This window comes from Carassius gibelio, chromosome A17 (assembly GCF_023724105.1).
Source record: "Carassius gibelio isolate Cgi1373 ecotype wild population from Czech Republic chromosome A17, carGib1.2-hapl.c, whole genome shotgun sequence".
Taxonomy (NCBI): domain Eukaryota; kingdom Metazoa; phylum Chordata; class Actinopteri; order Cypriniformes; family Cyprinidae; genus Carassius; species Carassius gibelio.
Genome location: NC_068387.1, coordinates 18287370 through 18315116, shown reverse-complemented (window position 1 = coordinate 18315116; position 27747 = coordinate 18287370). Strand labels below are relative to the sequence as shown.

At 39.2% G+C, this 27747-nt stretch overlaps 1 protein-coding gene across 1 annotated transcript; it reads left to right on the top strand.

Annotated features, from left to right (window-relative positions):
• Positions 1 to 255: 255 nt before the first annotated feature.
• LOC128031654 (carbohydrate sulfotransferase 15) lies at positions 256 to 27747 on the top strand. The gene is made up of 8 exons (XM_052619974.1): positions 256 to 421; positions 20773 to 21638; positions 22910 to 23249; positions 23512 to 23655; positions 24359 to 24515; positions 24654 to 24810; positions 26474 to 26621; positions 26782 to 27747. The coding sequence occupies exons 2-8, from the start codon at positions 21144 to 21146 to the stop codon at positions 26964 to 26966; spliced, it is 1626 nt and encodes a 541-aa protein (XP_052475934.1). The 5' UTR covers positions 256 to 421; positions 20773 to 21143; the 3' UTR covers positions 26967 to 27747.

Here is a 27747-nt window from a genome sequence, read left to right as displayed (position 1 = left end):
CTTTGCCACACCTATATCAGCATTCTCAAGAAATTAAACAATTTTCAAATTTGCATATACTTCCGTCGTATGACGTTTCGCCGAATGACAGAGGTTACTCATTCATGTTTTATGTTTTAGACCAACATTTCGCTCTACTAGGCTATTCTGTTTTATTTTTAATCTCAAGAAGATCTAGTTCATAAACAGCTGCGATTGGTGGGAGCACATCACATCAGTAGCTATAGCTATATTCCCACCCCCTCCACTGACTGAACCCCTGCTGAACGAGGGAGAGAGAGAGAGACATTGTGATTGAAGAGACAGAAAGGCTTTCATTAACTCAGTCGCTCAAAGTTCTCCGTATCGCGGTCCTCTTTTACCGTTATCAAATCCCAACAGAAGCGTTCATTGGATTATTAAAACTGGACAAGTTGTGAAGGTAAGTTTTATACACGAGTAATTTGAATATTAATTTGATAAAATGTTCGAGGGTTTACACTGATCAGGTTATTAGATGTAGCACACATATGACAGAGGGGGTTTTATATAGCGACGCTCCGCCTGACACTGACTGGATGTCAAAGCGTCAAAAAGATGATTTCTAAAACTAGTGCACTGAGAAGCGCTTCATAAATAGCGGCTCTCATCAGGATATTCACACGCACAATGTTTCATTCAGATCGATGGGATGCTGCTGTGACAGAAGCTGTGTGCGACCTCGGGCAAGTTCAACGGCATTATTACCCTTACAAACATTTACCATGGTAACCACAGTTTACGCAGAGATAACCGTAGTCAAAAAAAGCATAAATCTGTTGGTACACTCACTCTTTGCTGAACATCTCTTGTGAAACAAACGGAACTTGCAAACAACATATACATTCATGTCAATATATTTAGGCTCTTAACTTTTGTTAATCAATGACCAAAGTTATGTTGTGCATTTATGACTCATCTCAACCATTTTCACAGTCTGTGAAAAAAGAAGCTTCTAAGCCTTACATTAAAATATAGCTAATCTCCATAACTTACATTCATATATTTTAAACATCTTTCTCCAAATTATTTAAAAAAAAAAATAATAATAATTTGGAGTGAAATGGGGGTGAAATGCTAGTTTTCACTCAATATCCTGTTAATCTTGAGTACCTATAGAGTAGTACTGCATCCTTCATAACTCCAAAAAGTCTTTAGTTTTATTATATTCATAAGAGAAAGATAGTCTGTATCGATTTTTCCCAGAAAAACACGACCGGCTGGAGGCGTGACGTGTGGGCGGAGCTAAAGAATCACGAGCGCCAGTAGGCTTTTGCGTTTAGAGCGTCTCAAAACCAACCAAAACAAACCATGGCTAACAGTCAGATTCAGCATATATTTATGATCCAGAATCAGATCCAGAGGCTGAAATTTAACAAGAGCAGCATCAGCAACGACGTCTCTATGTGGTATGTACTGAAACTGTATATATTTGCTTAGCGGTTTTGGAAAATTACTAAGTTCGACTTTGTCTTCTTTTTTTTTTTTTAAGCTGTACATGTGGAAAGTGAAGTTTGATGACAACATCGCATGTTGTTTACTTGATGTGCTTACGCGCTGATAGCAAAGTTAACAAAACAGAGATATTTGAAGCAATTTTACTCACCGCCTGCGGTTCCAACACACAATCGTGACCCTTTTTCGCTGGGACTGCATTATCCTTAAGAAATAAACGATGTGCAAATCTGGCGTCAAACTGGGCCTTGTTTGTAAAACAAGCATCTTCGAAATGCAGGGAACAAACACAAACACTTGCACAACTCCGTTGATGCTCTGTAAAAATAAACTCCATCCACTGGTCCCTTAATGCTGTTTCTCTTTTGGTAATCTGTGCAGGGTTGTCTTGCCCTGGCAACCAAAAACACACTCCTTTTGTGACATTTCGCGACGCTCTCGCTCTGATCAGTGAATGAATCTGTGCTCTCAGTCAGTGCTCTGCTATACTGGAGCGCGCACTCTTCCGGGAGAAGTGCCCTTAAGACCCATATAAGGAAATTCCGCTCCATTTAACGTCACACAGACCCATACTCGAAAAAAACTTTCCGAAACTTGTGACAAACCGGAAGGAGTATTTTTGGAACAGAAATACTCCTTCAAACGTACAACTTAATTTTTGAAACTTTGTCCATGTTTAGCATTGGAATCCAACTCTTTAACAGTGTAAAAAACTCAGTATGCATGAAATAGCATTTCACCCCCCCTTTAAATTAATATGAATATGTATGAAGAGCGCTAACATTTTGAGAAAGCATAAAATGGTCTAGAAATTAACCTTGATCAACCAAACCCTCTTTAATAATTTCGTTTTGTTTAATAGGCAAAAAAGGTTTCTTTTTTTTTTTTTTTTGTGGCTAACACCGAGTTACCACACACAAGCATATTTGTGATTGCTAGGGTTTCCATGGAAATTTTTTGCAAGGTTTGACTATTGCTCTTGAACTATTTTAGGTATCGTATCTGCAGTACAGCACACTAAACACAGTTGTGTTTTTATAATTAATCACAGAAAGTTTAATGCTATTTACCCATGTCATGACTAGGGGTGCCTTAAGATATCCAGAGGCCCCTGGGCTACAGCATTACAGTACGCCTTTGCATGTTTGCATGTTGACAATTATATGTCCAATTTAGTTTTTTCCCCTCATTGACATGCTAGTTAACATTTAAAACACTGTTCTGCATAAAATGTGAACATAAGTGAATATGCAAATTCACTCTTTGCCAGAAGGTGGCGCTTGTGGAACAGCACGATTATAGCCATTACATAAAGTAAACAATACGAAGAGAAAATGGCATCAAAACTTTCCTGGCTGAAATGTGAGTTTACAGGTATGATTTAAACACCATAAATTACACAAATTATTAATAATTCATCATCAGTAGATCGAAACAACACTTGGCAAGTTGGGAAACTATTTGGTGATTGCTGTTTTATTTTTAATTTTAAAACATGGCGTGTTCAATTAAATTACATTTATTATAGCCATTTATTTATTTATTTATTGTTCACAGTTAAGCAATGAGGTTGAAGCAGCACGTTTGATGGAACACAGTGACTAGGGTTGGGTATCTTTGAGTTTCTGTATAAGACTAAATCTGAAAGAAGTATATCATTTATGCAAACTCAGCATGGGAGTCAGCAGGGTCTCTCAAACCTCACACTATAGGGCTCAAAGCCTTTATTAACATTTCACTTCTTCTGGGATTCACAAAACCTGGCCTGACAGGTAGACAGATGCCCATTGGCTTCTGACACACAAGCACACACAAGCACAAGCACAAACACAGCTCCATGTCAGACTGACATGGAGCTGTGTTTGTGCTTGTGTGTGTTTGTATTTATGTGAATGTCTCCTTCATCATACCTAGGACTGTCTTTGCCCAGCCCCTGGCAAATCCCCTTTTCTTTTCTTTTTTCATCTAGAAAATGAAAGCTGCCTCCCACAACTTTTGAGGAAATTAAAAGAGGATGAAAGTGGGAAAAAAGCAAATGAGAGTTATTTATAACAGTTATTTATGGCTCATGTCATTTTTTTCACTGGCACGATTTATGCCCTATAAAGGCTCTCCATTCTCTCTTTTTGCAATTTCATACCCCAGCAAATCAGATATTACACAGCTTTGAATTTTTTAATATTGTGTGTTCTGTGCAAGACAGAAAGAGAGATCTTTTAAAAACTTTGACTGTAGTTTAATTCAAGCAACATAACTTTAATTTTACAAGAGAGAGAACAGGGCTAGTAGTCACAAGGGCTGGATATCTCAAGAACTATAAGGTTTTGAGTCAAAATTCCAAATGGTTGGTTCTAAACAGTTCAAAACCCTTTAAATTAGAATATATATATATATATATCTTTGGAACTGTCAGACTGGAGATGCACGTGAGCCGAGTCCCAGACCCTCTCGCTCTGTCGGAACCAGTGATCTACCGCTGGGACCTGCGAGGGCTCACCTGACCATGGGAAGAGCGGAGGTTGGTATCCAAGGACACATTGGAAGGGGGTGAGCCCGGTGGTAGATTGCTGGAGGGAGTTCTGAGCGTATTCGGCCCAGGGTAGGTACTGGCTCCAACAGTCCTGGTTATGGTGGCAGTAAATCCTCAGGAACCTCCCCAGTTCCTGAATCTTACGCTCCGTCTGGCCGTTGGTCTGAGGATGGTATCCCGAGGAGAGACTGACGGACACCCCTAGAAGACGGAAGAAAGCTGACCAGACTCTAGAGATGAATTGGGGGCCTCTGTCGGAGACGATATCTTCTGGGATGCCAAAGTGACGGAAGACTTTGTGGAATAGTGCCTCTGCCGCTTCGAACGCAGTGGGGAGTCCTTTGAGAGGGATGAGTTTACATGATTTTGAAAACCTGTCGACCACTACCAGTACACAGGTGTAGCCTTGAGAGAGAGGGAGGTCAGTCATGAAATCAATGCCGATATGGGTCCATGGACGTTCAGGAATGGGCAGAGGCACCAGTTTACCTTCCGGGAGTCTTCTAGGGGTGTCTGCTATGGCGCAGACGGAGCATCCTTTGAGGTAGCGGACCGTATCCAGAGCCATCGATGGCCACCAGTAACGCTGTTGTAGGAGCGAGAGGGTCCGCCTCCTGCCTGGGTGTCCAGAGCCCGGAGAGGTGTGAGCTAAGTCCAGGAGGGTAATCCGATGTTGAGGGGGGACGAAGAGTTTCCCTTCTGGACCTCCCGGCGGAGCAGGGTGTTGAAGGTTTTCCTGTGCAATCAGATGATCAATACTCCACTGGATAGGACTAACTATCATGGCTGGAGGGAGGATTGGTTCTGGAGATTCGGGTTCGGGATCTGCTTGATGAAGACGGGAGAGGGCGTCGGCTCTATTGTTCTGGGAGCCAGGGCGATAGGTGACCTTGAAGTTGAATCTCGTGAAGAACAAGGCCCATCTAGCTTGGCGATGATTCTTTTGAGTCTTTTGGCTTCACGGAGGTATTCCAGGTTCCGGTGGTTGGTTACCACCTCGAAAGGGAACTGGGCTCCCTCCAGCCAGTGACGCCATTCTTCCAGAGCCAGCTTAATGGCCAGTAGTTACCGATGTCATAATTCTGCTCCGCCGGGGATAGCTTCCTCGAGAAGAAGGTACATGGATGGAGTCGTGGTGGATTCCCCTGCCGCTGGGAGAGGACTGCTCCGACCCCGGTGGATGAGGCGTCCACTTCCACGATGAACTGGTGGCTGGGATCAGGGTGGATGAGGATTGGAGCGGTCTTGAAGGCTTGCTTGAGCAGGTGGAAAGCTTCAGTGGCCTCGGGTTCCAGGACAGAGACTTGGGCCGGTTCCGGAGGAGAGAAGTTAGAGGGGAGCTGAGTAAACTGTAGTCCTTGATGAATCTTCGATAAAAGTTGGCAAAGCCCAGGAAGCGTTGAAGTTCTTTTATGGAGCCGGGTTGAGGCCAGTGTGTGATGGCGTCCACCTTCCCCTGGTCCATCTTCACGCCACATGGGTCGATGATGTAACCTAGGAACTGGACTGAGGGCGTATGGAACTCACATTTTTCGGATTTGAGGTAAAGGTGGTGTTCCCGGAGTTTTCGGAGTACGAGGATGACATGATGGATATGTTCTTGCTTGGATGTGGAGTAGATGAGGATGTCGTCGACGTAGACAATTACGAACTTGTTAAGGTAATCTCTGAAGACTTCATTCATGTAGTTTTGGAAGACGGATGGACTGTTGGATAACCCATACGGCATGACCCGGTATTCATAGTGCCCGGAAGGAGTGATGAAAGCGGTCTTCCATTCGTCCCCCTTCCGGATACGGATTAGGTTGTAGGCGCTCCTCAAGTCCAGTTTCGTGAAGATCCTGGCTCCGCGTAGTTGTTCCAGCGCCGCTGGGACCAGGGGAAGAGGATAACTGAATTTGACGGTTTGTGAATTGAGGTGGCGATAATCGATGCACGGCCTCAAGCCTCCGTCCTTCTTGGCCACGAAGAAGAATCTGGAAGCGGCAGGGGAAGTAGATGGTCGGATGAACTCCTGAGCGAGGGCTTCCTGTATATACTCCTCCATGGCCTTCTGCTCCGGGATGGACAGGGGATAGATTCGTCCTTTAGGAAGGGTTGCTCCAGGCAGGAGGTCAATGGCGCAGTCCCATGGCCTATGAGGTGGTAGCTTCGTTGCCAACCGCTTACTGAACACATCCTGGAACGCCCGATATTCAGGAGGGATGATATGATCCATCTTCGTGTCGGGGCTCTCCACTGATGTGGACTGGACCGGTAGGGAAGACTTCCTTAAGGGAGGACTGACCTTGGGGATTTTAGCTGGAGGAGTGATGCAGGTATGATGGCAGGACATTCCCCATTTCAGGATCTCGCCAGTGGGCCAATGGATGTGAGGTTGGTGGAGGTTAAGCCAGGGGCGTCCCAGGATGATGTCTGCGGTGGATTCCTCCAGCACCATGAACGTGATGTCTTCTTCGTGCAGGAGTCCCACGCGGAGGATGATTGTGGGGGAGAAATAGTGGACACGACCCTTGCCCAGCGGCTTTCCCTGTATGGTGGTTACTTTGAGTTCGACAGGGCTTCGGTGATGTTTGGCGTTGAGACGAGTTAAGGTTTGCCGGTTGATGAAGTTCCCCGCCGAACCGGAGTCGATGAGGGCTTGTACTGAAACAGACGAGCAAAGGTGTCTTAGAGTAACCCAGGTCTTAGTTAGATGAGCAGTTTGAGGAGGTATATGGATGGTACTCACCGCTGGGCGTGGAGGTCGAACTGGACAGGATGGTAAGAGGTGTCCATCTCCCCCACAATAGAGACATAGCCCAGCGTTGATCCTCCGCTGACGTTCCGATGCGGACAGATGGTGAGAGTCCACTTGCATGGGTTCAGGTGCTGGAGGAGCGACAGATGGTATAGCGGGCGGAGGAAGTACTGCGGGAGTGAGCGGATGACAGGCAGTGAGTCTCTGGGCAACTCGAATGGATTTCTGAATGAGATTCTCTAGTCCTAGTGAGTCTTCGTACACAACTATCAAACTTTGTATCTTGTCATTCAATCCGTGGCGATATGCTGTAATTAAGGCAGTTTCATTCCAGCCACTTATGTAAGCGAGAGTACGGAAGCGTATGGCATAATCACTCACAGATTCATCTCTCTGTTGGTGAATGGTAAATAATTGGTCATGGACAGACAATGCAGAAGTTTGATGGCCAAAGACGGATTTTAACTGGGAACAGAAGTTAGTGACGGATCCAAGGGCAGGGGAGTTCGAGTCCCAGAGAGATTCAGCCCATTGGAGGGCCTTACCTGAGAGTAGGTTGATGATGAAGGCTACTCGACTGCATTCGGAGGTGAACAAATGAGAGTTGGATTCCATATAGAGGGAACACTGTAGCAGGAACCCGACACAGGAACAGACTCGCAGGGGCAACTGAAGAAGTGACCGGAGTTGTAGCGGTGTTTGAGTTGTTGACAGACGGAGAAGAAGGGGGAGTTTGTTGCATCAGTGAGGACCATACAGCGTGAACCAGTTGCGTGAAGGGATCCGCGGTGCGGTCCTCGCCCGTGTCCGAAGAGCTCTGCATGAGGTCTGGTCTTCTGTCAGACACAGACGAGGACACAGAGGATTCAGTGATAAGGTAGTTTAATGTGAATCAGAGGTTTCAGACACAGGTGAATCTTGACACGTGGATAGAACGGTGACAACACAACTTCCCTTATGGTGAACGGTGATCCAGATGGTGCTCAGATGAAGACGATGGGGACAGGAAGACTGACGAGGATGAAGAGGGTTCAAGAGTTCAGGTAGGTTTAATAATGGCGTTCAGGCAAGTGAGGAGATTGGTGCAAGACCAGACGATGAGTGATGGTGACTGATGGCTTTATATGTGGTTCTGGTGATGATGCACAGGAGTTCAGAATTCGGGTGATTGGGGATGAGTGGGTGTGGCGTAAGTGTCCGATTCCGGGAGTGTAGAAGGTGTGGCTGTGACATGAACATTCTATTAATCAAAAAAATGTGTCATGGTTTTCACACACAAAAGAAGAAAAGTTACAACTGTTTTATATAATTATAAATGTTTATTAATGCCAGTATATTAGAATGATTTCTAAAGTATCATGTGACAGTGAAGACTGAAGTAATGACTGATGAAAATGTAGCTTTGTCATCACTGGAGTACATTGCATTTTAAAACATATTGAAATAGTTATTTCAAACTATTACTGTAATTTTAGTCATTTATTAATTTTAGCTGCCACTTTTATCCAAAGCGACTTACAATTGCTATATATGTCAGAGGTCGCACGCCTCTGGAGCAACTAGGGGTTAAGTGTCTTGCTCAGGGACACATTAGTGTCTCACAGTAGATTTGAACCTGGGTCTCTCACGCCAATGGCACGTGACTTATCCACTGCGCCATCACCATCCTAGCAAATGACACATGAGAAAAACAAGAGACTTTGGACGGTAGTATGTATGGTAAATAAACATTTGTTTTAATGTAAATATATACAAAATATAAAAAGTAGAAAATATATGAAGAATTAAACACAAAAATATATTAATAAAAAAATGACAGCATTCAAATAATGTGGAAACCTCCATCCTGTGGACTTCATGTACACACTTCATCCAAATAACAAACTTGACCTTAAACTCTTAAACTTGTTTTGAATCATTCATTGCCCAGCTGGACTCACATCCACTGCAGAGTTAAAGTAAACAACGAAGATGCTACCCTAAAATATTTCACTCCAAACTTCACCAATTGTTAACATCAGCCAAGTCAATGATTTATTTGGCCATCTGTGGGAATATAAACCGACATTGCCTCATGCAATTTTGTGTATTTCAAAAATGTTAACAGAATATCCTACAAGTACAGAAGACAGTAAGTGCCGTTGTAGTCATTTGAATGCCACAGTTAGTTACATGAGTTCTTTTTGCTAGTCTTAATGGTGTTGGCCTGAGTGGAATTAATCTCGTGTTGTTTTAGCCAGTGTAAGCCTGTCTTAAATTGCCAAATAGGGAGATGTGTCTGCTTGCCATAGTGAGCTTATGTTAATGGTCTGATGAGTTCAGTCATAAAATATTTCTGGTGATTCTTAAGTGACCTTTTGACATTTACTATAATGGATGTGCTACTCACTCCATGCAATACTTGCTCCCTGTTTATTGCCGAATCGCTTAATTTGGGTTTTAAACTAACTGAATTCTTCAAACCTTTGATTATATGGATTCTCGCCAGAGAAACGAGAAGAAACAGAGTACGAGGGGGAGACAGAGTCAATTTAAGGATGATGGCCCACTCCACTAGGATGATTCGTCATGCGGGGCACCTCTAGGGTTATGTTGCTTTACTTTTTGAAAATATAAACACACATTTAGCCTAGTCTGATTTATGCTTTATATAAAAAATGAATGTACTGACTGTAAAATATGAACTTTAGAGAGTTGCTGTAATGTGATTACTGGCTGTATCACTCTATATCTACTGTATAAGATTAAATCTGAAAGAATTATATCATTTATGCATATTGTTGTCTAGTGTCTTGGCTCAGTAACTTAAATGCCCATCTTCATTTCATTCCAAGCAAAGAGAGAACTCAATTTTGCAGTTTGTTATCCTAAACATAGTCACAGCCAGATGGCACACCCACGGACCGCCCACAGTCCACTCACTGACCGTCTGATGCATATTGGACATAAAACTGAAATGTACTTTCACAACTTTGCAAGCTACTATCTAATTGGATGCCTTTGTGCAGCTTTAACTCAGTCCGCAAGCAAAATTATGTTTACAAGTTAATGGATTCAGCAAGTGCTTTAGTGATTAAAAAAAACAGTGGCAAGTTAAGTAACATTTATATGGCACTTACAGATTATGTAAAATCAGCTTCACAGTAATAAACAGGAAAATAACAATCTACCGGTATTTTGCAAAGTCCATTGAGTATGAAACAATTTCAGCTGTAAAACAGGTCTACAGAAGACCAGGGTAAGTTTAGTATAATTAATATTAAGAAACTAAAATAGTTACATTTAAATATTTAAGTTAAATGTGGAGTGTCACACAGGTAATTTGGGGGATATCAGTTTACAGTTTTTGACTGTAAATTATATGATTGAATTGTTCTTTGTACAGTTAACTGCTTTTTACTGTAAAGTTACATAAAATGTCTGGTTAGATATTTTACTTTTTCCTCCTGCATATAGTATGGGAGGGTACTAGTAATCTATAAAAACAAATTCTGTACTGTCTGTACAATATCTTACAGGTAAAATTACAGTGCAAGCATTAAATGATGGCAATGGTAAACTAAATGAAAAAATGTACATGATCATGTATTTACACATATTTACACAAATACACACACAAATACACACACACACACACACACACACACACACACACACACACACACACACACACACATACACACACATACATGTTTGTTTTTGTAAAAAGAGGGACATCCCATAGTCGTAATGGTTTTTATACTGTACAAACTGTATATTCTATGGCCCTACACCAACCCTACACCTAACCCTAACCCTCACAGGTTTATAAGCATTTTGAAAAATGGGGACATGGGTTATGTCCGCATAAGTCAACCTCTCCTTGTAATACCTGTGTCATACCCATGTCAATATACAAAGTTGTGTCCTGATATGTCACAAAAACATGCGCACACACACACACCAACACACACACACACACACACACTGGGAAACAGGGAAACATTCCCCTTCCCCCAATAAAGGGTATTTATAGCACCTGCTCTCGGCAGTGAATAGGTATTATTAACAGGCACAGAATTGGATCAGATTAAATCCTAATATGATTTTACTTGCAGCGTCAGACCCCCTGAAGCTCAGTTCTGCACTCAGTCTTTCATGTCTATTTGGAGCAGAAACATAAATATTGTGCAACAGTATTAATGGAGGGAGGACAGCCTCTGAGAGAGTTCACTTCTCCCCCTTCTCTCTTCTGGTCATCTGTGCCAGGAGCTTTGGTCTGCTGCCCTCTTTAATGATGCATGGAACATTAGCCAGTCACTATCCCAAGACAGGACGAGGCAGATGGCATTCTCTGGTCAAAGCGGTTGCATTGTTTGGGTTCAGAATAGCATGGCCTACTGAAAAAAGGGAGAACAAAGTGTGCTGTCTGTCGAGTTTGTTTTCTAAAATTGTTACTACAATCATAATTTGTGATTGCTGAAAATTTCATATTCAATTTTCATATTCAAGCACATTTCTGCTAAGCACAGAGCGTTTAATTACGTTACACTTCACTGTGAAAGATCAGATTCACTATTGTCTTCATTTTATCCAAGGGTTTTCCAGTTGGGGTCAAACTTTGTAATTATGGAAGCTTGTTTCTGCCATGTAATAAAAATATAAACTTTTTTGTTAGATATATAGTAAGAATTGCAAGATATAAACATATCCTTGATTGACTCCCCTGAAGAGGGACATTCTCTCCAATATGGGCACAATCTGGCACCCACGCCAAGATCTCTGGAACCTCTGTGTTTTGTCTGTCACCTGCAGTGGTGCATATCATTATGCAGGCTAGACCTGAAATGGCACATTTTCATGAATTGGTGTTCTTCCCATGGGGAGACTGTCTGCGTGTACACTCAATGTGTACATGGCCTCTATTGCAGCTAACTATGCCCGGAGGTCTACTCTACTGTCTGCTTCGGATGTGAGCAGAAGAGGAATGCTGTCTCCAAACAAAGGATGTCCCACTGGATTGTCGATGTGATCCTTACGGCCTATCAGACCAGAGGCATACCATGTCCACTGGAAGTGAGGGCACACTCAACCAGGGATGTTTCTGCTTCATCAGCTTTAGCCAAGTGTACCTCATTAGTGGACATTTGCAGAGCTGCAGGTTGGGCTACACCTAATGTATTTGCCAGATCCTTAATTCTGCAAATTGGACCAGTTTTATTCAGAGTTTTGACCACTAGCTCTTTAACTCCGGTGGTTTGTAGGGTGTATAGCTTGCATTTAGTGCCTTCCCCTTTCAGAGGTCATAATGTGGGCTTATTGAGTCCAGTCTAGTTCATTCTTAAGAACCCTTGACTACCTTTCCATCACTCAAGCTTTGTTTGAGCCCCTTCAGTCAGTTGGACTTATTACCCTCTCTATGAAGATGGCCTTTCTGACTGTGCTCACTTCTCTCTCCATTAACAAATCAAGCCTAGAATTTGGACCGGCAGACTCTCACATTGTCCTGGACTCTGGCCTGGATATGTGCCCAAGGTTCTCACCACTCCTTTTAGAGATCAGGTGGTAACCTTGCTAGCCATCCCCCCTCAGGAGGGGGACCCAGACCTTTCTCTGTTGTGGCTGGTTCAAGCCCTATACATCTATTTGGAACAGACACAGAGTTTCAGACTGTCTGAACAGCTCATTGTCTGCTTCGGAGGTCAGCACAAGGGGAATGTTGTCTCCAAACAAAGGATCTACCACAGGATTGTGGAAGCGATCCTTACGGTCTATCAGGCCAGAGGCTTACCATGCCCACTGAGAGTGAGGGCACACTCAACCAGGGGTGTTTCTACTTTGTCAGCTTTAGTAAATGGTACCTCATTAGGAGACATTTTTAGAGCTGCAGGTTGAGCTGCACCTAATGCATTTGCCAGATTCTCCATGCTGCAAATGGAACCAGTTTCATCCAGAGTTTTGGGCACTAGCTCTTTAACTCAGGTGGTTGGTAGGGCGTAGAGCTTGCATTTAGTGCCTTCTCCTCTCTCAGGTGATAATGTGTGTTTATTGAGTCAGTCCTTCTTATGAACCCTGGACTACCCTTTCATCATTCAAGCACAAAAACTGATCTCTCATAATGGATTGGTGCTCCAAACTGTATGTTGTGGCTCCTTTGGCAGCCCCATATGTGTATTAATCCACTTCTCTATTCCGAATAGGATTCAGTTTTTAACCCTAGGTAGACAGTTGATCTTGTTTATGTGTTTGGTATAGAAAACTTTGATATGTAGTACTCACTTTTAGTAAGTCCATAAGATGTATCTCGACATGTTACCTCCCATTTGGGTAGTCTGTGGTCTCTGTAGTGTTTTTCCCACTTGGCAAAATGAAACTTCCCCAACATTGCAACAAAGATTTTCAACCGCTATTTATTGTTTTATTAATCAGAATTTGAAAAGGCTTCAGCTGGAGGTGACCTCTGCTTTATTATGGATCTTGGAGAGTGAGATCATAAGTCTTGGACGTTGTGAGGTTATGAGGAGGTGTCCCTTATGACACAACTCTGAACTGCTTCTGAAGGTTCGGATGCTTCTCGAAACCTAAGAACAAAATGATTCAACAAATGCCATGCTGATCTATAAATAGAGGATGTCTGGATACCAGAATGTCTGGTGCGTGGCCAGCTAGGACAATTTTGCTCAGCAATTTCATTGGCCTTTTCTCAATAATGCCAGAGGTGCCTAGGCTCCCAAGTGTGACCCTTAATATCGGAACTTCAACTCAACATCTCCGTTCACTATATCAGGGAATGAAGGGTACTATAGAGTACCAAACCAAGATGTTCTTTGGAAAACAAAAGTTTTGAAGAACCCTGGTTTAATGAGTGACGTTCTGACTAAACTACAAAAATGCAAAGAGATTAGTAAAAACACAACAAAGAGAAGAAAAAACAACGTTAAAATATATTGTGAAATATTTTGTGATAGGTAAAACCTTTTTTTTTTTTTTACAGAAAATTAAAGCTGCCTTCCATAACCTGCATTCTGGGTGGAGAAACACAAAATTATAGAATGAGAGAGAGAAAAAATAAAGCAAATAAGAAAAGATTCTTAGAGTTATTTGTAGGTCACGCCTGTTCATTCACACAACAGATGCTCTATGATGAATCTCCCATCCCTTTGTTTTCAATTTGTATCTCAACTCTTTATATCTTAAGTCCTAGGTAGCAGATTTAATTAAGGACCCAGTCCAACACATTGTTTATTTATGAGATAAATTCAAGTGGCTGTTATCTGACATTATAGAATCTGCGTGACTTCACATTTTTATGCACTGCTGACATTTGCTACATATTGGATGGTAACAAAGAACAGGCTATTGATTAACTGGAAAGAGGTTCTTGGATCTATTGTTGTACTGTGTGCATATCTGGGACATAAAAGGTCTAGGAAGAGGTGTCCTGAGATTCCCATCAAGCACACAATAGTGTTTCAACATTGCACTGTCAGGAAACACATCGGTTGAACACATGACCACAGAGCTGTTATTTATAGCAAAGTTAAAATCTTATAAAAATGTAAAAATAAATATAAAGCAAAAAGCTAATTATAAAAAATGTATAAAACAATAAATAAAGTATAGGCTAATAGTTATTTAATATATATATACACACCCACACATATATACACATAACACATTATATATACATAAATAAAAAATATTGAATTAATTGTATTTGAATAAGAATGTGAAATATATCATTGTACTAGGTTGCAATCATCTTAATAAAGATGGTTCAATCTCTTTTTTTCCTTCATAACAGAGAAGTGTTTAGTCACATATAGGCTGCTGAATGAAGCACCTGAGGGAACGTTTCTTCTCTCATCTCTGTTGTTTAATTACACTTCTTTTCTTCTGCACTACTGATCTTTTCAGTGTGGATTACATGAACAGTTCTCCCCAGCTTCCCTGGTGCCACACACGCTGCACAGCATAACAAAATAAAGCCTTCCATCAACACGCTGACAGTCTGAAATCAACAGCAAACCACATGCCTCATGTTTCAAACGTTGAGACACAAACATCTTCTTCAAACTGCAAAACAAATCTACCAGACAGAACATGAGCCTGTCATCATACATATGCATGCTGGAGAATCAAAGTGAGGAATAAAGGGACATTTAAAAAGGCCTACTTCAGCAAAAGTTCACATAACATCACTCATAAGCGCACCTGTCTGCCAGATGGGTTCCAAATTACACAATATGTCACTAATAATAACAGCAGTATTATTTATGCCCTTGTATTTATCTGCTTAGGAAACCGCAAGTAACATTTTAATTAGAAAAGTTCAGGCTTTAATGACCTGCTGCAATAATAAATACCAAGTGTTATAATTTATAGTGTCACATGGCCTTGTAGTGACAAATAATAATAATTAATAATTAATTGATTTAGTAAAGTTTTGCATGTTAACTTAAAATTGTCTAATAGGATATCTTGTCAGTTATTGTGGAATTTGAAGATGTTTAAAAACCATAAAAGTGCACAATAAAGGGGAATGTCAATGCAGATAGATTACATTTCACCCACAAAGTGATTTGTCAAGCCTGAAAGTAATTTTGGAAACTGAAAATAAATTATGAATGAATGAAAAATGAATGACTGAATGGCAGGAATTAACCTGTTAACCTGTTGCAGGTGACAGACAAGTGTTCCACAGTGCCGCACACAGTACATTGCATGTTTTAACTCTTTGTTAACTTCGTGACATACAACTCAAAAAATAAATAAAAAGAAGCTAAACATGTCCTGTCTTTGGACAGCTCAGATTCTAGTGATTCAAATGTTGCAAACTCTTTTAAGATACAATCAACACAGCAGGTACAATCAGTGTCTTTGTCAGAGTGCCATTGTGCTTTCCAGCTAATAGGTCCCAGCAATAGTCATCTGAGGGCATCTGTTTACAAAAAAAGTAGGCTGAATGTTTTTTTTTATCTTTTTCAGTGTGTTCAAAGTTCTATTAATCAATACCAGTAATAGATTACTGTAATGTACTTGCAGTGATTCTGAGGTTTGAGGAGTGTCGTCTTTCAAAAGAGACCAAAAGCATGCATACTCCAAATGATTCAAGAACAACATGCAGTTTACTCTGGGTATGCCTATTTTAGGAATTTTGGGCACATTTTACAGCAAAGCTTAGGGGTTAATCTCATTCGGGCTGTGCACTGGCAGCTGAGAGAGCACATAGATGTATACTGCTTGATTGCAAATTAATTTCTTTTGAGATTCTGGTATGCAATTGTTTTATTAATAATTACATTCATCAGGAAAATAATAATAAAAAATTATTGCTGAATGGAATGCATTATATTCAGGACCCTATAACTTAATTTGTTTTTCCAGATTCCATACAGTACTTCCTACTGACCAGTCAGCCTTGTTTACTCAAACTTGTCAAATGTTTTCCAGCACTACAGTGATAGATGGTGTGGTATGCTGCGCACAGAACCAGTTTTTGCAAACCTTCTAGTGCATTGATATTAAAGGGATAGTTCACCCCAAAACAAAATACATATGAGGATATTTTGAACAACACTGTTTCAGCTGTTTTTACCCATACAGTCAGTTTTACTATATGTGCAAACAAAACAGCATTTTTCACAGTAGCTTCTTTTGTGCTAGGTTTGGAACAAGATCACTTTAGGATAAACTGTCTCTGTCATTAAGGATGAATGTAATTTATGTATCTTTGTCTATTTTACCATTCTCTTCATGGAGAGACATTTTCATATGCTCTCTAGTGTTGGGGAGGGAACTAGAGCATCTGAAGTTTTTCATATGAGATTAATTGAACTGTCATTCTCTAGGCTTTTTCTGGGTTGTGTTTGTCAGACGTCACATCACATCCTTCTACCCAGAGCCTTCAATCATAATGTCAGTCGTTTTCTTTTCAGTTCGTTTGCAGGACATTTAATCAGCACAGTCAGGAAACAAGAAAACAGAAAAAATGTATGCATTAACATTGAAGACATGCAACAGATGACACATGTCACAGATTTGAAATGATTATTTAGAAGTTTTTGCTATTCTCTAAAGGGGTTAAAGGGATACTGTAGTTCACCCAAAAATGTAACTTATTTACAACTGTTCAGACAACATATTTCTACAAGCAAAATAAATAAATGAAAAACAGGCAAACTAAATACTAAGACTAAATACTTTTCATATCAACTTTTTGCTCAGTTTGTTATGCTTATTAAATTTATTAAATATTTTATTTTTAAATAAAAGCATTTTGACCTCTGAGAGATGTCACAACACTTTGAATAGGTGACTTCAATGAATATATAACCAAGTGCATTAAGCAAAGATTATTCAGTTTTATCTAATAAGTATTTACTAATATAACTGACTGATGCCATTTCAGACTCGGCTCCACCAAGCTTCGTTATCCATCTCTATTGCCTGCTGCATTCGTTCATTTCCTCTCACTTGTACTGACTGTGGAATAGATTTTATCCCTGCGTGTTTTGCATCTATTGAGACTACACAAATGGTATGTGTACTTGTTAGTCTATATGTGTGTGTGTGTTTGAGCTTGTGTGTATTAGAGGAGAATTTAGATTAACTCGGAAAGAGATGATAGCGAGCGTTTTGCTTTCTGTGCTTTTTTTGAGCTGGAGAGCTGGATTGTAATTTCACAAACAGATTCATAAATAATTTTTTTAAATAAAATCCTCTGACCTCTGTCCATGGATGGATGGATAGATACTTAAATCAGACTTTAAATCAGAAATGTTAAATTCCATAGCCTTGTATACAATTATTAAACCATTTTGCATCTGGATGGATAGACTTATATTTATTGTAATTATACTAAAAACTCTATTCTTTCTTGAAAAATGTGATTGTGCTAAGAAAATGTCACATTTCTGGATACTTTATATTTACTGTACTGTAGTGACATCCATACTTTTTAAAGTGTTGCTTAATTGTCCAGATACTTTTACGGCCACTGTACTGTATATGCAAAGGCATCCACAATAATATTGTAACGTGCCCCTACTGCTACTTTGCTGTTCCTCCTGTGATTATCAGATTTTCTCTCTGTGGTATGTTTTGGGCTCCAACTTGAGCTACTACTTTATCCCCAAAATCCTTGGCATTCCCTTCCATCCACCTAGATCCATTACTGCATACCCTGATCAGTTAGTCATGGCATTGACTGGCAAAGACAGAGCAGCCACTGTGCTCGGTTCCTGACAGCCATGCAACCCTCTTTATATGACTATGGAAATGGTTGAGGGAGGTGGTATAGAGAGATGTATGGGAAAGATGTTCTGCAGCACTCTCATAAAGGAACATCATAGCATCCTGACATCAAAAAGTCCTTTAAGTGATAGTATCTTTGCGTTTTCCATCGACCAACCTTACACTGCAACATTGTCTCAGTCAGTGGTTAAAATTACATACTTATGGCTGTAAAATAAGGTAAACAAATAAATAAAAATAAACTGAAACTAGAACACTACAGCTGAACTAAAATTAACAATGATATAGTGACAAAGACTTGATCAGCTTTGAATAAACAACATCAGAAGCATCAATAGGCACATACTTTGTAGAGCTCCTCAGGTGTCATTTTGATTGACAGGTATAATGATGGAGCTTCTTAGTAACGAATCATTAAGCTGTGGACTGCTGTGGCATTCCCACAGTGTGTGCTCATTTCAACAACTAACGCGTCCTCTCTCTGCCCCGGACTCCTCCTCTACTTCAGTCAGATCTGTAATGAAAACACGCTCACAGATGCCTCACCTCTCCACACTTAAAGCTGGATTTTGTTAGTCTGAAATATAATTAAAGTGGCAGCACACATAAGCCCATCTCCGTGCTAAAGTCATCAGAAATTTAACGCTCATGATTAAAATAGACACCCACGCTAACAGCGATGGAGGTCCTCTTTGCTATGGTTTACCTCAAACTCATATTTTCGACAAAGGTAGCAAGACCTCACTTATTGCCGATCAATGTGACTCAGACTCACAATCTGTCACTGGAATGTCATTTAAGGTCAGCTTACAAATACAAACACTTCCAGAGTCTATTTTCCATAGCAACACTGATCAATGACACCTGCCTTCATCTCCATGGGAACACACATGTCCTCCTTTGACTACCTTCCCTCTCTTTTTCTTTCATCAATCTCTCCCTATTTCTCTGTCTCTCACTCTCTCTATTTGAGCATTATACAAACCATTTATTTTTCCTAAAAAATAGGAAGTTATCAATAATTTATTGACCCTCACATTTATTTATTAGTTCAGCATGGATTACTGTGGTACAGTATGTGTGGGCTAAACAAATAGATTTTTTAGGTTTTCAGAAGCCTTGCTCTAGAATTTCCGACCCTGCACATTCAGCAATAACAAGTCGTTAGGTCTGCATTGAGGAGCAATGTTTTGTTGTAAATGTTTGTGTTTTGTTTCCCAACTTGACAATTGTAGGAAGAGATAGGTAGGAAGCATCCTTGAGTTTAATATAAACACACCATTAAAAAGAAAATAATAATTAGAACGTACTGGTCCATTATTTATCAAAAATGAAGCCATTAGTTTTCTCCACTAGATACAGAAAACTACTACTACTACTACTACTACTACTATTATTTTAAGATAAATTAACATGAATATAGCATGATTTTTATTTTATAATTATAATTTTTGTCTAATTAATTTTATATATTTGTGATATGTAAACCAATATATATATATGCAATAACTGCAATAATATTTCCCAATATTCAAGATATTTTTTTTCAATTAAATTCAAGTTTTTGTATAGATACAAGTCTATTTGTATATTATAACACAAATCATTGCAAAACAACTTTGCAGAAAATGTTTCTACAATATCTAGTAGTAGCAGTTTATGTGCATATGGCAAAAATTTTCTGAAAAATCAATTAAAGATGTAGTCAAACTTTTACTTGGGCAATATAAAATTTTTTGCAATATTTCTGATTCAATAAATGCAGCTCTGGCAGCATAAGAAACTTATTTAATAACTACGTACTTATTTAGGCATTGATTAGTCCCCATAAATCTTCCCCACATTTCCATTTCCACATCAGTTGTTTTAATCATTGATCTTTGCTCTGATTTCTGCTTTAATAGTAAAGTTTTAATCTTGCATCATCGTCATCAACATCAACATTTATTGGCCAGCTATGCACAACATACAATGAATTTTCTGCCGGTATGAGGTGCCAACCCCCAACCCCCCACCATCACCCAATAGAAAAAAAAGCAATTATGAAATCTGGTAGTTCTTGTTTAACCAGACTATAACACCTTCCAGAAGATATAAGTCTGAAAAGATTGTAAAGGTATGTAAGTATGTAAAGGATCACGGACAATCCTCAGAGCCCATTTCTTAACCCGTGACAAATGCAGATCTTGAAGGGAAGGTAGATCAGTCCCAATAATGAATTCTTCCATTCTCACTACTCTCTGAAGCCTTAATTATTCCAGTAGCAGAGCTGTACCAAACAGTAAATGGAGAACACAGGACAGATTCAATCATAGTCCTGTAGAACATAGTTCCACTAGACAGATTTCCATTTACAAATGTATAATTTCAAAGAACAACAAAAAACAGTAAGTGAGAAACACAAAGAGAGATTAGGACAGAGAGGGAGAAAGAAGGAGTGGAGGTTGTCAAATAAAAAATGTATCTATTAGCTTGCAGCTGGTCTACTGTGTTCATAATTAGGCATGTCCTGAGGCTATCATGTCTGAATGGATTACGCCCTAAATTCTCCAAAACACACACAACACACAAATACATACTGTAAATACCCTCACACACCATATGCCACACTGTCTGTGGTCTGTGTGATCTTCCTGCCATCCTTTCTCTGATGCTTATCCAAACCCCATCACAGAGTTATTGGCATGTGTGAGAGACAGAAACAGAGTACTACCACCATCCTCTGCCTCCTAGACTCGAATAAATGTACCGTCTTTGAGTATTTACGGTTTATTACTATTTTTTTGTCTTGCAGGAATAGACCGTGTTGTTATCTAAGCTGCTGTTTGGGCGTTCGTGACCTTGACAACCAAATCTGCACTGTTTGTGCTGGTGCGCTGTCAACCCCGCTGCCGCTGTGTCATTTGTGGCAGCTAAATTGAAGGAATGCTCTAATCGTCTCCCACACGTCTTTCCCCTCGCCACGTGTGCGGGAAGCCCCGGGCGCCCAGCCCACTCAGTCTGTCTAACTGCCCACAAACATCCCATCATAAACAATGACCTGAAGCCACACGGCATCTGCTGCATGAAAGATGTTGATTTTTATTGGCAAAACACAGCGCTTTTGGGTTATTGTCCATTTCATGTGAGCAGTATGATGAAGACCACATGCTATAACTCACATCGATGGGATTCACTTCATATGTGAAGAAAACACAACTAACGCAACACACAAAAATGGGCCACAGGCATGGGATACTCAACGGCCTGGATGAAAAATTGGAGTACTCCAAAAACAAGCCAGCATTTTTACACCCTAGCAACAGGTGGACGAGTGTACTGACTGTCAAAGAGAACAACAGAGCACAACATCAAGCATGGAGCCTGTGGACACTCGGGTCTGTACGGAAGATCAAAATCTTATGCTTCCTTTTCGGACTTATGGTCACCGTTCTCATCATGGCATCCTACATCTTGACGAGGGAACAGAAAGGGCTCTATTTGACGGCTTCACCGTATCACCTTACTGTAGAGTCTCATCCGGCACAGCTGCCCCTTAATCTTTCCTTCACTACAGACTACACAGTTGTAAGAGAGGTGGTGAGGAGTATTGTGGCCAAAGTGGAGTTCAGTCAAAGAAAAGTGCCTGACCTGAGAGAAGTGAGAGAGAAAGAGCCAGACGTATGTGGATTTGAATTATATTGCTAACAACGCAAAACATATTGAATTTTTTTAACAATTAAAAACAATATATAAATAAAAAAATGGCATATTTGATTGTTTCCGTGAATTTCAAGATTAAGATCATTATCTAGAATTACATCTGATCAGTCATTACATTAGTCTGTAATGTTTTACATGTTTTACAGAATAGATCTTCAATATTGGTGACAGTGCCATATCATTTTTTTTTTTTTTTTTTTGTATAAAAATGGGTGGCTGAAATAATTTACATAAAGAGTATGTCAGTAATTCTACTCACCAGGGTTGTGCAAAATTCATAATAGAAGAATTTGCTACCTTTCGATTCATGAGTTGAACTGGAATGACAGGAAATTATAATGGATTTTACAGTTCAACAATTACAATAACTATACAACAGGTAAAGGCATTGTCAAAAATAAAGTGTTCTTTCACCCTGGTCCAAAACATTAATACAAAATAAATACAAAGAAGCACATACTCTTCCTTTAAAAGTTTGGGTGGGCAAGAATTTTAAATGCAAGAAATTTTGCAGTATGCTCACCACACTTGCATTTATTTGATAAAAATTCAAATTGTTAACATTTTGAAATCTTACTACAATTTAAATTTAAAACAATTTAAAACGGGTTTCTATTTTAATATATTTAAAATATATTTTATTCCTATAATGGCATAATGTTCTTCAAGTTCAGCATTTATTTAAAATAGGCTATACATATTTTGTAATAGAGGTGCTCCGATCACGATCGGCCGATCGTTAATGCGCATCTCCTCAGTAAAGCCGGTTTTCTAATCAGCGGTTAATTCCATCAGGTGCCTGATTTCACATAGAGCAGCTGTTACTACACAGAGCCGTTGTTAACTGAGAAGATGGGCCAATAAACGCTGAAAATTAACGTGATTTGCGCATCTTCTCTATTAACAACGGCTCTGTTTAGTAACAGCTGCTCTATGTGAAATCACGCACCTGATGGAATTAACCGCTGATTAGAAAACCGGCTTTACTGAGGAGATACGCATAACGATCGGCCGATCGTGATCGGAGCACCCCTATTTTGTAATATTATAAATCTTTGTCACTTTTAATCAATTTTACGCATCCTTTTTAAATACAATTATTAATTTCTAAAATAAATAATACATCTTACTGTCCCCCAAACTTTGTTCATAAATGTTGTACATACTACAAGCTACGCTCTGTCAAGTCTTAGTGTGCTAATAAGACTTCTGGTCTTTCTTATCCACAGATATTCTCTGCAATTCCTCACAAATATCTTCCCCATCTCAAGAACCCCTGCTGGTATGAAGAATTCTTTGGGAATATCACAGCTGATCCATATGGGAAAAACCTGTATGCTCTTTATTCAAAGCGCTTTCAAGCAATATACGACTACCTGTGCAGAGCATTTCCAGCTCACCTTCATCAGCATGCAGGTAGACTGTATCGCCTGCGCTGTCTGCCCTTCTTTTATATCATCGGCCAGCCCAAGTGTGGCACCACAGATCTCTACGACCGGTTACGACTGCATCCGGAGGTCCATTTCACCACTATGAAGGAACCACACTGGTGGACACGAAAGAGATTTGGTGAGTTCTGGGTAAGAGATAAATCACAGGGTTTAAAATGTGAATTCATGATGCTTGATGTTCTTCTTTTGAAAGTTGGCAAAATGTTCATTACTCCCATTTTTTTGTAATGCAAAGCATCTGCTTAATGTTAGACAGATCACTGAGTTTTATTACACTCAGTTTTATTCCACAAATTTAACAGCTACAGAACAGCTGCCATGCAATTCTGTTTGCTATTTTACAACTGAAATAAATGTACTCTGTTTTCCCCTGGTTTAAGGTATCATCAGGCTGAGTAATGGTTTTCATAAGCCCTATCCACTGAATGACTACCTGGATCTTTTTGATCAAGCAGCAAATCAGATTCGAGATCATTTGACAAGCAACTCCTCCAAAAGCCACAAAAAAGTTAACATCATAATCGGTAAGCTTTTTTTTTTTTCAGTTGAATTTATGAGTGGTTTTGTCAGCCAAACTTCTTTGACCTTAAATATTTATTTGAAATTCCCCCTGAGATTTTATAAATTCAAGTTAAGTTAATATTTCAATAATTTAACACATTCACATTTTCACGGTTCTCTGTCATCAGTTAACAAGGCAAGGAACAACAACAAAAAAAAATCATTGTTTTTTAATCATTTAAGTTAGTGTTTGATTTTGATTTGTTTATTTTTTTTTTATTATTTTACATTTATTGTTAATATACTATTTTATAATATTATCAATTATTACCTTTTCATAAAGTCAAACCCCCCATAGTTCCTTCTCGAAACCCAGTTTGAAAAACCCTTTGTGAAGGAAATGTAAAAAATTTTATGATGATGAAAGAGCTCAAATTAAATACACATCATCTAGACTTTCTAATTAGATGTGCCAGATGCTGTGGTCAAGGTCTGTCCTCTTGCTATGACTCATAACAATAAATAATATTAGAAATTCCAGTCTTTGTCTACTGAGGCCTAAGAAATTAAATCAACTAAATCAAAAACAAAACAACCCAACCATAAATAATCACTAATGTCATTCATCCGATTAACACTATCTTCAATTAAAATATTAAATTGGTTAGAATCAAGCATGATTGTAAACTTTAACTGATAATCTAATACACATTTTATGATTGACAGGTGAGGCAAGTGCATCTACAATGTGGGACAATAATGCTTGGATCCATTTCTACGACAACGGAACGGACGTGGAACCTCCTTTCCTGGTCCAAGACTTCATTCATGCTGTCCAACCAGATGCCAGATTCATTGTGATGCTCAGAGACCCAGTAGAGAGGTACTACTCAAATAAGATTCAAATAAGATATAATGATGATTTATATTATGGTTCGGATATCATGTGAGAGATGCTTTTTAGATTGTCCTCTTACCTCTTGTACTGTGTATGTGTGTGTATTTGCGTGTGAGAGAGCAGGCTTTACTCAGACTACCTGTACTTTGGCATGGCTAATAAATCTGTGGAGGATTTTCACGAGCGAGTATCAGAGTCGTTGCACCTGTTTGAGGGCTGCTTAGCTGAGAGGTCCATCCGGTCCTGCATTTACAATACCACCCTCAACAACCTGATGCCTGTGAGTGCAGTATGAATCATGATCATATCAAATGTGAATATTTAATTTGCTGTTGCTATCTTAAAGGAAAAGTACACCCAAAAAAGAAAATTCCATTATCATTTATTCAAATCGTATGTCATTCCGAGCCTGTGTGATTTAAAAACAGATGTTAGGTGATCTAGTAATGATGCACTGAAAGTGAATGGGGACCAAGTGCTGTCAAGTTGCAAAAACGATTCTTTCAATTCATTAAAATGTTATCAGATCTTCTAAACGATAGATGGATATGTCTAACCAAAGCATCTCAGTTGGTAATTCTGATTAGGGCCAGGCACCAGTGGTGGTTAGTATGAGTCAGAGTCAGATTTTGTTCAGTCTGATATGATGTAATTGGTTCAGCCACCAGGTGCAGCCATGTAGATAAGATATAGCCACCAGAGTATGAACTGTTCTGGCTGGTTCCCAAAGCCGTGCAGCTAGTAGATGATCTTCACCTCTAGAGAAAGCTCTTGGAAGCTAAAATGAAAGCAATTTTACAGAAATCTAAATGTGTTGTGAAGTATACATTGTTTTGCTGCTCTGACCTGGAGATTAAAGTCATGAAAGTTTGATTTATGGCTTTGAAGCTGATTAATCTTTTTGATGAACCAGTAAAAGTCTTAGCCTGGTAAACTGAATGTAATATAATAAAAATAGAGGCTTTTTTACCATCCAGAAACGAACTGAGGATGTCTATTTTTTTATTTTTATTAAATTAACTGAATTTGAACTGAGGTACTGTAACAGAATGCAGAATTGTTATTTTGATATAATTAAATCAAATGTCATTTTGTGAACCATAGTATGCCATTTAGCATACATACCTGTACCATAATTCTCTGATTTTATCTAGCCTATACTCTTCAAAATGGAGCCAAACATCAACTATAATCAATAAATGTAAATATTTATTGGTTCAAAGTTTTCTGAGAACAATGTGGTGGACATTTTTTTAAAATTTGATGGTTGTTAAAATGTTATCTACATTTCAGTAAATAAATACAATTTGTCAAAATGATTTATGTACATATATTATAATAAATCAGGGATTGATAAAATCGGGCATTGATACACTGCTAAATGTTATATTGATCCTTTGGATCCCTCTGTTGGTGAACACATGAAATGAATGCATTATTTTAAGATGTTCTGTGCTTCTCAACCAGGGAATCAAGAGCAACTTCCAGGAGGCCAAAGTACGGTGGCCGCGACAGCTCAACAAGCTGCAACTTAAGAAAACACATGCAAATTGAAAAAACACCAGCAAATGAAGAAAACATCTTCATCAGTTTGACAACACAAGTGTTGCAAATCATCACAACATGATGGGGTTTTTTTTCAATTTGCATGTGTTTTCTTAAGTTGCAGCGTGTTGAGCGGTCTCGGCCACCGTACCAAAAGAGTTGTTTATTTATTTATTATTATTATAGTTTATTTATATATAAAATACATTTTTAAAAGTTTTCACAATTTCATCAGAAATACCAGAAAAAGCTTAGCCAATACTGAATACTGATGCTATTCTGGGTACTTTCTGAATCTCTTTAGAATGAGTTTGCTTGTCAATGACCAGCTTGTGCTGTTTAAAAATGTCTGTCATTAATGACAAAGAGGGTGACACTGCGGTTCTCTGTTTTTATAGGTGAGGCTTCAGGTGGGTCTATATGTAATATACCTACTGGACTGGCTGAGTGTTTTCAGTAGAGAGCAGATACTCATCCTTCGACTCGAGGATCACGCTGCCAACCGGAAAATCACTATGCGAAGAGTCTTTGAATTCCTACAGTTGGGTAAGTTAGTTTCATGCTTCCACATACATGTTACAATAATGTGTGTCTGTTTGTTTAACCAATTTAACTCTCAACTCTTGAAAAAATGTGTTATTATGTGAAAATAAGTGCACAAATCTGTTATATTACTGATCAAGTTTGTGCTCCATCAACTCTGCAGGACCTCTTACTCTGCAGAAGGAAGCAGACATCACAAAGAGCCCTGCCTCCAATACCAGGCGACCAGCCAATCGAAATCTTGGCCCAATGCTGTCCATAACAAATGAGATCCTGCAGAGTTTCTATGAGCCTTTTAACCAGCGGCTGGCCCAAGTGCTAAGGGACCCTGCCTTTTTGTGGACGTAGCCCTAAGGAAGAGGGAATAAACAGACATGTATTATTGAAATAGATAAAAGTTACACAAATTAAACTTAGATTTAAATCCAGATTAGATTTGTTAGGCCAATTTTGGGTGACTGGTATCACCTTTGGCCAGAATTCAAATTTAAGAAAATATTTTCAGTTATAGTCAATCATATAGTGATACCACTGACTTTATTTTTATTGTTTTTTCGTTGGTTATTTGGTGCTGGACATGTTCATTATTGCACTTTGATACTGTGGGAGTATTTGGTCATAATGACCACTGAGAAATTAATAAACAATTTATTTATTTGTTATAAGGACCTGGAAGCCAAGGTGTTTCAACAAAATGAAAGGATAAAGAAACAGAAAAGATGGCAGTAAAAAAAAAAAAAACATACATTCAAAAAAACAAATAATGTAAAAATGTTTTGGATTTTAGCTCTAAGAATGTGAAAGGGCCCAGTGTTGCCTGCAAATTAGACATGGACATATAATACAAAGGACAATATAATGGGTTGTGTAAAAAGAGCACAAAAGCCATCCTGGACACTGAAGCGAGTGAATGAATCCTGATGTCAATATAATCTACTTGTAATGATTTCATCTGTTATTCTGACTGTACAGATATACGGGCAAGAGTAGATTCATTCCAACTTAATACAACTTTGATATCTTCTGACAAGATTGTAATAAATATATATTTTTCTCTCTCTAAAACTCAATAATTTGACGGGAGAACTGGTGATGGTAAGTTAAAAATAAACAGATAAATACATTTTAA